The 13,467-nt window shown below is 59.7% G+C and overlaps 1 protein-coding gene across 2 annotated transcripts in view; it reads right to left on the reverse strand.

Moving 5' to 3' along the window:
- Nucleotides 1-3,369: 3,369 nt before the first annotated feature.
- Nucleotides 3,370-13,467, reverse strand: part of TMEM104 (transmembrane protein 104) — a 53,670-nt gene continuing 43,572 nt past the window's right edge. For both annotated transcript variants that reach the window (XM_068977650.1, XM_068977649.1), the window contains exon 10: nt 3,370-5,770. In XM_068977650.1, coding sequence (XP_068833751.1) covers nt 5,010-5,770 — 761 coding nt within the window. In that variant the 3' untranslated portion in view covers nt 3,370-5,009. The remainder of the gene's footprint in view (nt 5,771-13,467) is intronic.

Raw genomic sequence — 13,467 nt, forward strand, 5'->3', positions numbered from 1 at the left:
GCTCTGCCAGGGGCCCCGATGGGAGCCCGACAATGTCATGGTGCCGGTGGTGGAGGGAGGTCTGTCTGGGGAGCCTGCTGGGCTTTCCTGGCCAGCGGTATTCACTCCACAGTGGCTGTGCTGGGCTCAGACTGCCTGCTGGTTCTGGAAGCCTGGCCCGGGTGGGCTTCTGGGGCCAGGCACAGCTCAGCTTCGCTGGTGCCAGGACTCCTGGGGCTGGGAGGACCCCCAGGTCAGAGAGTCTGTCCCACATCTCAGTGCTTTGTCCTCGCTCCGGGGCTCCCAGCCCCACCTCCTTCCTCTGCCTCATGTCATTGGCTGTGAACCGTCTAAAAAGATGGCTCTTGAGTACCGTTTGCAGTGCGTTCACATCTGTGATTACATTTAGCCCCACAATGACTGAAGCCAGAATTCCTTCTTGATCCATTCTGCAAACACTGGTGCCAGCAAAGCTTTTCTGACTGTGAGCATGTGAAGCCTGAGGCCTTTCTGTCCTGACAATTTGAAGCAGGGCAGAAACTAACTCTGTGTCATAGGGAGGAGGCCAGCAGCGCCATGTGCAGCCGCTGCCCTGTGTTCTTACCCTCACCACTCCTCCTCGCTGGCTTCCAGGAGGCTGGGTTCCCTCACGAGTCTCCAAATAGTCCACCGCCTGGCACTGGAGCCACAAAAAGTGGAAAAAAAAATTTTTTTTTGTTTGGCTTTAGGGGTAAGAGCAGCTGAAATAGTAGAGTGGGGGAAATTTCTAATACCCTCCATTCCCAGCTGGAGTGCCTGACCACCACCAGTTTAGGGGGCCCCATCCAAAGTCAGTTTCACTTTCTCTGCCCCATGGATTTTCAGATTCAGATCCAGAATCTGGGAGTTCCACAACAGGTGGGTCTGAGTGAGTGCTAGGACACAGCCTCTGGAGGTGAGAGGGTTAACCATTGGCCACCAGCCCCTGGATCTGAGCAGGCTGCAGTAGGTGAGGCTGGGAGGGTTTCGAGGTCCAAGCTGCTCTCCGCTCCCTGTCCAAGATCATTAATAACCAAGAACTGGAAAGATAATTAAGAACCACATGTGGGGCTGAGCCTGCTGCTGGCTGGCTCTAAGGAGGGGCCCTTCCCATGCCCAGGGCCAGGTTCCTGGCTGCCTGGCTCCTTCTCTAGGAATGTATTCTGGGGAGAAGCGAGTCTTAGAGGGGAGTGGGAGCAGGAAGAGTGCCTTCTGCAGGTTCAGATGCCTGCTGCCCCTCTGTGTGATCAAGGGGAGGGCAGAAAGCCTGGCAGGGGCTCAGGGAGCCAGCTGTGTGGGTGAGTGCAGCGAGGCCATGGTTATGTTCAGTCGTCGTAAAGCAGGGCGTGACTGGGGAGCAAACAGCCGGCTGAACCCAGACACCCAAATGCTGTGCTTTTGACGGGACACACGGGGAGGGAGGCAGTTGGTTGCATCTCAGCTGCAGACGCTTCCCACTGTCTCTCTGCTCCCTCCTGCTGCCCTGGTCACTGCGTTTCTTCCTCTGTCTTTATTGAGGGGCTCATCCTCTACGGCTCCTCTTTCCTGGGGCCCAGGTGTGGGGAAGGGGACACAGAGCTTAGACAGGGGTGGGCAAGATGGCTTCGGTCAGGATACCTGAGCTTCGGTTCCGTCTTGGCTCCAGAACTCCCCAGCTTGGGCTGAGTCTGGGGCTGTGAAGGGGGAAGGCTGCCCTTCAGTTTGCAGGGGAAGTTGGGGAGCCAGAGACTACCCCCTCCCCAAAGCCCTAAAGAATCCAAGTGCATTTCCTGTTTCTGAATCGTGGCAGGCAACTGCGAACAAGACACTTGACTCACTAGGTGGCTATGAAACCAACTAGGTGCCTGAGGACCCAGACCAGGGGTCTTTGATGAGTCTAGGGGGACATGGCTACATGTGCAGTATGTCTGGCGAGGACAAGGGAACTGGTCGGCAGTACACCGGAAGAGCTTTCTGAGCACTTCAGGACTTAAGCTCCCATACAGGTCAGGGATACAGGTACAAAAGACAGGAGCAGAGAGCTTGGGGGGTGCTGCCTCCAAGTGGCAGGTCCGATTTCTCGGTCTCCACTCTTAGCCTGCAAGTTATGCTGCTAAGGTCCACATGGAGAGTGCCAGTGCCATGCCTGGGACACACCAGGCACTTACGAGACGTCACTCCCCCCTCTCTGCAGTCTACACCACGAGCCCCAGGCCCTGGGGAGGCGGGATCATACAGCTCCCACCTGCAGCTCTGGATCTTGGTCGCAGGCCAGGTGTCAGCCCCGATCAGAGGTGGGGTCTCTCAAGAGGCATGGTTTCAGCCTTCGCTGGCCCAGTGCCATCCACACTGCCGGCTCTCCCTGGGAGAGCTCTCTCTCCCGGGAGGTGGGGGGCTGCCCCTGCCCTCCCCCATCCTGCCTTTGGCCTCTGCCTGTTGCTGAGGCTGCTCCCACCCCCATTTTGGCAAGAACAGCTGTGTGGCTGAGGGCCTGGCAAGGTGCCTGCTGCCCACCTCCCACCACTTGGCAGTGCCTCCTGGCCTGTCATCCGCCATATGCCCCATCTGTAAGCCCGCAGCCGCCTCTCTGGCCTCAGGTGAGGGCACAGCCAGGAGCTCCTGGCATGAGGCTCAGCACTTTTGCGGGGAACAGACAGAGTAGGCTGACTCCCACCTTGACCTGGCCTGCCCTCAGGGCCAGTCTGGGGCAGGCAGGGCAGGCGAATGGCATCGGGTTGGGGCCTCCTCTGCAGCGACAACTTGGACCCGAGCCAGGTTGGGCTGGCATCCTTTTCTAGCTTCCCCACCACCGACCCCAGGTTTGTCTGTAGACTAGACGCCATCACCCTACTTGCCCACCTCCCTAAGTGGGAGTCAACACAACTGAACGTGCTGGATGGGCAAGGTGAGCACCTGGGGACCAGCCAGGTGTTAGGCCCTAGGCCCCCGTCCCCTGGGGCTATCAGCAGCAGAGAGGACGCTGACCCCATCTGACCTCCAGCAGCACAGAAGTTAGCCAAACAGCAAGGAGCAAAGGAGCCCAGACCGGCAGGGGTGAGGTGCCCTGGTTTGCCATCAGTGACGTGGACACCTCGGGCCACTTATTTCCAGGACTGTGGCTGCTCGGCTGGGAGGCGGAGTGGAACGTGGCCGCCGGACTCTGCGGCTGTCAGCTCCAGATTGCCACATAAATCAACCTGGCTTTACAACACTAATAAATTTGTGTCCAAAATTTGGTTTGGAGCCTGAGGCGGCAGGATGGTTTGATTCGCTTTGTCCTTAAGCAAGAGGAAAATGTAATTGGAGAAGGCTAAGCATAGACGTTTTAATTGACTTTTCAGCAAAACAGCTGGGCAGCCCTAGGGAGGGTCCCAGCCACAAGGGGGTGGACACATCCAGGCCCTGCCCACCCCGCAAGGCCTCCTGGGAGGCAGCTGCGACGGCAAACGGGGAAGGGGTATCTTTCCAGAAGGATGGAGGATAACAGTGCATTGGACGAGCTGTTAGGACGGAAGATGCAAGACAAGAGTGAGGAAAGCAGGTCGTGGCCGATTGAGACACGGGACTCTCACAGGCCGGGGACTACCCCTGGGGCCCCAGGGGAGGGCTGGGACCACCCGAGGACACCCGGTGTTCTTGCAAAGCCTGTGTCCCCCTCCCCGAGACCACCGTGGGCCTCAGAAGACCTGGCAGCCACGCTCTGTCCAAAGTTTGAACACAGTTGAGATGCACAGGGGTGGAGGGGGCGGGGAGCAGGCTGCTGGGATTCCCTGGAGAGCCGAGCAAGGCACTGAGATCAAAGAACGGAGGGACAGGGACCCCACCCCAGAGGCTGCTCCTGTCCACTGCTCTAGGCTTCAGGACAGGAGGATTAGGCCCAGGGCCAGGGGCTCGCCAAGGAGGGCCAGGAGGAGCCCCCAAGTCCTGAAGCAGAAGGCACATTGAAAATGCAGTTCATTTGAGTCACCCGTGTCTCCCAGGGAGGCTGGCCCAGCAGGGGCATGCATGATTACGTGTATGGGGGGGGGGGGGTACCACGTGGAGCTGGTGAGGTGCCGGGAACCTGGCCCTCCTTCCATGGGAAGGGTGAACGGGCCTAAATTTCACCCCACGGCGCCCAAGGGGCATGGAGAGCATGGACGTTGGTCCATACTCACAGCCTGGCTCAAAAGGGAGCCCCTGTTAGTGTTGGAGTGGGGGCAGGGTCATTGGGGAGCAGGCCCGATCTCTCTTATGGGGTGGGAACCATGGGCTACATGCTGGGGTGCTCCCAGCCACGATGGTGATAGCCGGGGCTCACTCCAGTGCCCCTTGTATGCTGGCCCCTGCCCCCCCCAACCCAGGCACTGCAGAAGGCCCAAGGATCCCTTCCAGGGTTGTGTGGGCTGCTGTGTCTGCGAGAAAATGGCTGCTTCCACCCGCTGCTCCGGGGTCATTGTGGACTCAGGAGCCCGGGAGAGACGTTGGTGCCCTCCGCGTGGCCCTCACTGCTCTGGTCTGGGGCCCCTGGGACCAATTAGCACATCCGGTCCTTGTCATCGGCTGGCCTGGCGCTCCCCTAGGAGAGGTGCTTGGCACCTCCAGCCCTGGCGGAAAGGCGAGCCCTGCCAGGCCCAGTGGGGAGGACAAGAGGGCTCTGGGATTGCCCTGGCGGAGCGGATTTGCCAAAGATGCGAGGAGCAGGGGCTGGGAGGGAGGCTGGGGGGACATGAGTCTGGTATAAACAGTGGCAGTGCCAGCACTGCGTTTCCACCGTTCCAAAGCAGAGGACTCGATTCCAGTAACCAGACTAGAACCTCGGAGCAGCCGCGTGGCCCTGCTGTGGGGCTCGGCTGGCCGGGGGCAGCCCCAGGTAAGAGGACCTGGAAGAGAGCGACCTCAGCGAGGTGCAGGCTGTGTGGAATCCTGGGTGGGGAGGAGGTCCCCTCCAAGAGCCTGGGTCTTGCCTGCCCTGCTGTGCCCAGGGAGGCAACGAGCTCTGGGCTCTGCCAGTGGGGCCCCCTACCCCTCTCGTCACCAGACACGTCCTGCTGTCAGAGCTTGGTCTCGCTGAGGACGATGTTGGCGGTGACAAAGAAGAAGCAGGAGAAAGCCCAGAGCAGCACAAAGCCCACCCAGAAGGTGTGGCGGAAGGGGGACCTGTGCTTGTTGACGGTCCCGTAGCCGAAGGCCAGCTGGGTGTCCTTGCGGCAGAGGTACACCAGGAAGGCCGGGATGGCGTACTGGATGCCTGTGCCTGCGTAGGCCCCCGTGATGCCCACCAGGGACTCCAGGTCGTGGGTGCAGAAGGCCACCAGCACGGGGGGCAGCAGGGTGATGGTGGGGAACACCACGCGGTCCACCACCCAGGGGTACGTGCCCCCCTCGCGGTGGAAGAGCGTCTTCCAGTTGTTGCGGAGGGTCACGGCGATGATGGGGAAGTTGGTGCTGATGGTGAAGACGGGGAAGAGGCCCAGGAAGAAGCGCACGGCGGCCAGGCCCACCACGTCGCAGCGCGCGAAGTTGAGAGTGTACATGTCCAGCAGGCTGTCGCCGCGGAAGCAGAAGATGGCGGTGAAGGAGAGGAGTCCGTAGAACGCCAGGATGAGCACGTAGTCCAGGAAGACCAGGCGCGTGAGGTGGCGCTTGGAGGAGACGGGGGTGAGGAGCGACGGCAGGGAGTGCTGGCACATGAAGGAGTAGACGCACACGCCCAGCAGGTTCCGGACCCCCGAGAGGTCGGCCAGCGGCGGGCGCCCCTCCCCGCGCCCGTGCGCAATGCGCACCAGGGCCAGCACGATCATGATGGCAAAGGCTGCAAGACAGGGCCGCGGTCAGAAAGGCAGGGAGGAGGGGCAGCCACGCCCGGGCCCTGTCTTGGGTCTGGGGGCGGCAACCGCAGGACCCGAGCCCCAAGAAAAAGCGCATTAAGATTCCCAAGGCTGGGAGAGTCGTCCTGGGGGCAGGCCAGCGGTGGCTGCTGTACAGGAGTGTGTGTGTGTGTGTGTGTACGCGTGTGCGTGTGCGTGTGTGTGTGTGTGTAGGGTTGCTGGGCACAGCAGGAGGGCGATCAGTGGAGTAGCCGCGGGCTGTCCCCTTGGAGGAGCCCAGGCTCCCTACGGCCAGGGCTCTGGGGGTAGGGGTTTCCTGCAAGCCTCCTGGCATGGGCAGGCCTGGAGCAGGGTGCTGGTCGCTCTTCTCCCTTTGATTTAAAGACTGGGTTGTCTGAGGATTGAGGGGTGGGGTGGAGGGCATGGATCCCTTGGGAGGAGCCATCCTCCTGGGCGGGGGCCACGGAGGATGGCAGCCTTGGGTGGAGGACGGGACGGAGTCACTCAAAGCAAGAAATGGCACCGGGGGCCAATGCTGCAGGAGCTGAGGCCAAGGCTAGAGGCCGAGGCTGTGTGGCTCTGTTCTCCTGGACAGGTAGGACTCTGCCCTGGGTGTGCTGCAGAAAGGGAAGGGGATCGGGGACTGTTGAGAGCAGACAGAGCTCTGGGCTGGCTGCACTCTTACAGCGGCCCTGATACCACGAGCCGGTGCTCCTGAACATCAGCGCCTGGAAGACAGACACACTTGCTGATCCTGTGGACGCCAAGTCTCTGGCTTCCCGAATCTGTTATCCAGAGTTCCCAGAATGGCCACTGTTAGGCGCTCTGCACACCCAGAGACCCACGGCATTCCTGTCTCCAGTGCCAGGGTCCACACACCCCTGCTGTCTCTGCTCAGACCAGACCTGGCAGCCCCTCCAGCCTGGGCCCCCACGGCTCAGGTAAAGCCCACCGTGACACCTGACATTTCTTGGGCAGTGATGCAAGTGAGGTGAAGGGACAGTGGCTGAAGAGCCGGGCTGCCGGCCACGTGGCTCCTGCCTGCCAGGCCGTCGCAGGCTTGGGGGTCCTCCCAGGTGGGAGGCTGGGGGTCTCCCCACTGTGCCCTTCGGGCCAGGTCACACCGTCCGCTCCCCAGAAGGGAGCCCTTTCTCCGAGGACGCCCAGGAAGCCAGACTGCCGTCTGCCCACAGTGACACTTGGGAGCAGGACGGATGGAACTGTCATCTATTACTTTTAATCGGAGCTGCCGACGCTGCCGGGCACTAGTCAGGAGGAGGGGAGCCAGGAAACAGGCCGTGGAAATTGCCAATAAAGATGATGATTTGTTTCTGAGGCTCTCAGCCGCACACGTCCCTGCTGCTCCTGATTCTGGGGGCCCCATGACCAAGGGCATCACAGGTCCTGCCAGTGCTCGTCAGTCAAGGGGAAGCGGTGACCCAGTTGCCCCCTCGGGGACACCTGAGACCCCAGTGGTCTGGCTCGTCTGTTTTCTTGGGGTGGGTGCAGGCTGGGGAGGCGGGTCAGAGATCTGTGTAGGAGAGCCACATCCAGAAAGTGCACTGGGGCAGGATATGATGGCAGGGGGTGGGGGGGACCCAGGGGAAAGGCCCGACAGGGTGGAGGTGGAGCCAGGGAGTCTTGGGCTTCCCCGGTGGCTGAGTGGTAAAGAATCCTCCTGCAATGCAAGAACCACAGGAAACATGGGTTCGATCCCTGAGTTGGGAAGGTTCCCCTGGAGGAGGGCATGCTAACTCACTCCAGCATTCTCGCCTGGAGAATCCCATGGACAGCGGAGCCTGGTGGGCTACAGTCCATGGGGTCACAAAGAGTCGGACGCAACTGAAGCAACTAGGCAGGGAGTCTGCCCTGGGCCAGAGAGGGTTACAGAGCAGAGCTGAGCGGGTGGGGTGGCTACAGCTAGCCCTGGGCCCGCCTGGTGCTTAGCTGGTCAAGAGGCTGCAGCGGACAGTTCTGCTAGCAGAGGTCGGCCACCTGAGGCAGGGCCAAGGCCAAGAGGGCAGCTGCTACAAGGCAGGAGCTCAGTCCTGCCCTGCCCCCACCTGAGTGTCTGGTGGTGAACTGGCACTACCCCTGGCCCAGGCCGAGGCTGGCACGTGCTGTGAAAGAGGCACGTGGCAAACCCTCCAGAGCTCTGTTGAACTTGGCCGAGGGGCTCTGGGTCTGGTGGGCGTGCAGGAGGCAGGAGAAGCTGGCTGTTTGGACGTGAGCCTATCCCTGCTCCCTCCAGCTAGGAGGCTGGCTGCCGCGTCTCTACTCATTTTCCTCCTCAGCTCTAAATCTCTAAGACTAGTAAGAAACACAAGCAGAAACCGGCTTGCTGACTTCAGAACAAGCTACCTGCTCAGTCCTGATGGGTGGCTCTGATCTTGAGGGGTCATGGCGCCGAAGGCGCGAGGGCCAACTTCCCCAGAGCTGTCTGGTCCTGCCCTGGGGACTACACGCCTTCCCTCTGGGCCCTTCCCTCCCCCGGGGCGGGCAGGGGAGCAGAGTTCCCTAGGAGAACAGCTGTCTCCTAGATTGATTATCCGGTCCCCAGGAGATGGCTGCTCCAAAAACTCATCGGGTCTGATCGTAAATCAAGATGAAACGAGGGTGACAGGCTGTGAGTGACGGATGCGGCCAGGAGAGTAGGGCTCTGAGCGTACACCGGACGCCCAGGGCTCGGGCGCCGCCACGGACAGCTCGCGCCCCCGGGTTGCGGCCAAGGTGGGAGAGAGGATGGGGCAGTGAGCATCCTGACGTCTGGGTGGGCAGAACCTGCAGTTCCCCAGGGCACGCATGGCGGGCTGGGCTTCTCTCCGAGCCTCACAGGCTGTGTTCAGAGAGCCTGCGTGATGGCTGGGGTTGCAGTCCACGTCCATCCACTTCCACCTTCGTCCCACACCAGGCTGCTGGGGAGGCAGCCCTGGGGGTGGGGGGAGCAGCTGGGGGCCTGACACACGTCGCCCGAGGAGCGGCTGTCGGCCTCGGAAGGGGCAGCTGCAGGGTAACAAGTGGGGTCAGGAGGCTTCTCTTTTAATATCTGCGGCACCAGCCCCGGGGGAAAAACCACCGGGCTTGTTTTGTGTGAATCAGAGGGCTCACCAGGACCATTCATTCATTCATTTGGCGGTGATGTCCTGAGGGTCCCCTGTGCCAGTAACTACTCTGGGCATCTGCGGATGGTGTCCTGAGCCAACAGGAACAGTCCTAGTCCTTCTAGGGCCTACAGTCCAGGGGCCCACCAGGTGGAACTTACAGGGGAGAAATGACTACGAAAGAAAGGACCGCTCCGTGAGCTACGGTGGGGATATGGGGAGAGCCCAGTCTCAGGAGGTCCAAGCCAGGAGAGAAGACCACCTGGGGCTCACAGAGGGGAGCCAGGCGCCAGAGTCGCTTCAGAAGAACCAGTGGGGCTGCCCTGTCATGGTGCAGGAGGGGAGGGTCAGCCCAAAGGGGGCGGGACGGGGTCAGGGCCCCTGGACGGCACTTGCCGCCATGCCCTGTTCCACCCTCAGAGTATTGATCCACCTTGAGCTGCTCCTGCACTGCCTCGGGAGGGAGGGACAGGGAGAGGGAGAGAGACAAGGCAGAGAGACAGACAGGAGTGGAAGGCAGGTCCTAATCTGTACAGATCCTGAGCCCTGAGTGGACAGCTTGGAGGAGACATCTCCCTGATTCCTTTTCTGAGGAGGTCAGGTTGAAAGTGGCTCAGGCACGTCCAGTTGGCAGTCTCAGGTCAGTGGGGTCACGTCATCGCCACCTTTCTGTCCTGGGGACATCAGAGGCCTCAAGTATGGGGGTCAAAGTAAACTCTTATACCAAGATACAGGCTCATGATAGTTTACAAGTCATCAGCGAGGCCCCTAGGGTGCTCCGACGAGAAACCCCCCTTGGTCACCTGCCCTGATTTGCACATGACACTTAAGAGACACAGGACTGAGGTGTGAAACTGGGTTGTTTTTAAAAAGCCCAAGGAGAAGCAAGCTCTCAGTTGCCCGGGGCTGTGCCCACCTGGGTGGCCTGCTCTGCAGAGGGGAAGGGACGCACTGCTGGGTGGTGCTGGGGGTGTTTTGGAAGCGGCCTCTGGTCCCGGGTCACTGAGTCAGAGGCATGTTTTGGTAGAAGTCTGAGCTAGAACAGAGCTCCTCTGGAAGGTGGGGGGACTCTGCCCAGCGGCCCAAGCCCAGCCCTGACCCCTGCTGTCTCCTCTGCGGGCCCTGGGAGGAACACAGCTGTCACGGGAGGAGAGGGGACACGTGTCCACTAAGACCAGGTCCCTCATCCTTGATCCCCAAGGGCCCCGGAGCACACAAACACAAGGAGCCATGACTGAGAGCCAAGGGTGAAGCTGATGGAGTCCTTCCGGTGGTGCCCCGGGCGGGGGCCGTGCCAGCAGCCCAGCCCCTGTCCCGCGGCCAGCGCTGTGCCGTGCATTGCCTGGGAGGTGCCTGGTGCCACCTCCCTCCCTGAGCTCTGGGCCTGGCCCCAGATGCTCCCCCCACACACACCCTGCTGCTCTCAGAGCCCCACGAGTGGCCCTGTTCCCTCACATGCGAGGCGCAGGCCGTCCGTCAAGGGGGCTGTCAGGGGGACAGCGCCCTCCTCTCCAAGCGGGAAACCAGTGTGCCACGGGTGATGATTATGAATGGCCCTGGGTGCCCATCTCAGCTCGGGCACCGGCACTCCAGGTGGGGAGCTAGGTCCCAGAGAGATTCCAGCTTCCTCCTTCAACCCCCAGTGCCCTTGGAGGTTGGGTCATCAAGCTGGGCTGCCCCCAGCCCCCAACCCTGAGATTCAGGAAGGCTGGGAGGATCTGATGGGGTAATGTCAGCCTGATGTGAGAACGCTGAAGATCAGGCAGTTTCTTGGCCCTAAAAGCAGGAACAAGTGGCTGGGCAATTGTTCCTTATAAAATAGGACTGGCTAGGAACAGAGAGCCACTGGGCAGGTTCCCAGGACACTCAGGTCAGGGGTGTGAGTGGCAGCTCAGCCTGCAAAGCTCTAACCCCTCGGAGAGAACAGGAGAGAGGGAAAGCGGGGAGGAGGCTGCTGCTTTCTTTCTGAATGAGCGAAAGTCCTCGAGTTGCACTGGGCTCCACTCCTGGCCCTGTCCTGAACTGGGTGAGCCTGCAGTGGTCACTTTGCTTCTTAGTGCCTCTGTTTCATCACCTTTAAAAAAGGGAGATGCTCGTGGGTGTGGGGACATGGAATAAGATGTTATTTAAAAAGGTGACAAAGGTCCGTCTAGTCAAAGCTACGGTTTTTCCAGTAGTCATGTATGGATGTGAGAGCTGGACTACAAAGAAAGCTGAGTGAAGAAGAATTGATGTTTTTAAAGTGTGGTATTGGAGAAGACTCTTGAGAGCCCCTTGGACTGCAAGGAGATCCAACCAGTCCATCCTAAAGGAAATCAGTCCTGAATATTCTTTGGAAGGACTGATGCTGAAGGTGAAACTCCAATACTTCAGCCACCTGATTCGAAGAGCTGACTTGTTGGAAAAGACCCTGATGCTGGGAAAGATTGAAGGCGGGAGAAGGGGATAACAGAGGATGAGATGGTTGGATGGCATCACTGACTCGATGGACATGAGTTTGAGCAAGCTTTGGGAGTTGGTGATGGACAGGGAAGCCTGGTGTACTGAAGTCCATGGGGTTGCAAAGAGTCAGACACGAGTGAGCGATGCAACTGAATTGAGTAAGCACAGTGCAGGATCTGTCCCACAGCAATCACTCAAAAACATGTCCGTCCCTTTTATCATCACAGGAACCTTATTTCCTATCCTGATAGCCCAGGTCAGCAGGAAAACCTATAAACCCTAAGTCCTCACCTAATTCTCCTTCTGCACAAGAGTCACAGTCATGACCCTTTCCTGCTGAGCGTCTCTGGCCCAGGTGTCAGCTAATCTCTGGGAGCTGAGGAAGACCCGGGGCAGGCTGCTCACACTTGCTCTGTGGACCAGAGCCACCTCTTTCTGCTCCGCTGAAGCTCATACGAGGCCAAGCTGCCCACAACACCCGGTTGGCCATGGGGACTCGGCGTGTGCTCTCTGTACGGGGCTGGGTGGGAACCGGAAGGGAACTGTTTGGACTCTTCCGCGCCCATGTGAGCCCATCCTTCCGGTCATTGCCCTCCCACCTGAGCTCAGGCTGTGGTCGGGGCAGAGGCTCCTTTCACACCAAGAGGGGACAGGACACAAGGAGACACGCTCTCTGGCGGGGAGGGGTGCCCTCGGGGGAGGAGGGAAGCCCCTGAGCAGATGCACTCGGCTCCAGGAGCACCGTGGCCCTGGGTCAGATTTTGTGCCAGGTTCACAAGACATTCTGTGATCTCCGGCCTTGCCTGTGTAACTTGCACAAGTCCCCTGGGTTGCGATGAAGGAAGGGACTTTAGATCTGACTGCCTTCCCCTGCTGGATCAGCCCCTGAGGTTTCCAGCTTGGCGGGCATCATTATCAACTCAGAGGCAGGAGAGGAGGGTGTTTGAGTAATCAACTTAGGGGACGGAGGTTCTGCTCCAGAAGGACTCAGGGCAGAGCCTCAAGTGTGTCAGGAGGAGCGAGTTGTTGATCAAGGGCAGGTATTTGAGTCTCTGAAGCAATCAAGCCTTAAGTATGAAATCAAGAGCTCTGGCCTTTTCATCCTTTGACTTTCCACACCCTCAAGGCACGGCAAGTGGTGGCTGGGGAGCTGGCTCCTGTTTGTAATAGCTGAGAGAGCACAGCCCAGGGGCCTCTGGCTGGCGGGTGGACTAATCTCCTTTGGCGAGATCAGAAACATAACTCTTCCACACCGTCACTTTTCCCGAAGGCGGCTCAGTCCTTTCTAAACCTCCTCTTCTTGCTCCTTCCCCCTCTCGGGTGTCTAAGCCCTAACCCCTGATGTGACCGCACCTGGGGCGACTGCGTGCTTCCCAGGGGGTGCTGGGAAGAATCCGCCTGCCAGTGCAGCTGGGGACGGGGCCGTTAAAGAGCTGTTACAGGTCAAATGAGATCAGAAGGGCGGACCCTAATCTGATGGGATATGTGCTCTTTTTTTAAAATAAATTAAAAAATTTTTATTTAGTTATTTTTGGCTGCTCTGGGTCTTCATCACTGCACGTGGGCTTTCTCTAGTTGGGACGAGCGGGGGCTACTCTTTGCTGTGGTGCTCGGGCTTCTCTTGTTCTGGAGCACCAGCTCTAGGGCATGCGGGCTTAAGCTGCCCCGTGGCATGTGGGACGTTCCCAGACCAGGGATCGAACCCATGTCCCCTGCACTGCAAGGCAGACTCTTAGCCACTGGACCACCAGGGAACTCCCACGTGCTCTTATAAAAGGAGAAAGGGGAGACAGAGCACATGCTGTCTGCACACACAGAGGAGAAGCCACGTGATGGCATGGTGAGCAGGTGGTCACCTGCAAGCCAGGGAGGGAGGTCTCACCAGAAACCAGCCCTAGCAGGCTCCTTGATCCTGCGCATCCAGCCTCCAGAACTGAGAAGACAGACCTCTGCTGTTTAAGCCACCGGTTCACGGTATCATTACGCAAGCCTGAGCTCACTAAGGCAGCTGAAGAGCACTGGCTGGATGCAGAGAGAAACCAGGAAGGCCAGAAAGAGGGGAGGCGTGGGGCTCCTCAGGGTCTGAAGGCAGATTCCAGGGCTGCTCAGGGCCACAGCTCCTCCGATATGGATGCCCG

The sequence above is a fragment of the Capricornis sumatraensis genome, chromosome 8 (genome assembly GCF_032405125.1).
Source record: "Capricornis sumatraensis isolate serow.1 chromosome 8, serow.2, whole genome shotgun sequence".
NCBI classification, from domain to species: domain Eukaryota; kingdom Metazoa; phylum Chordata; class Mammalia; order Artiodactyla; family Bovidae; genus Capricornis; species Capricornis sumatraensis.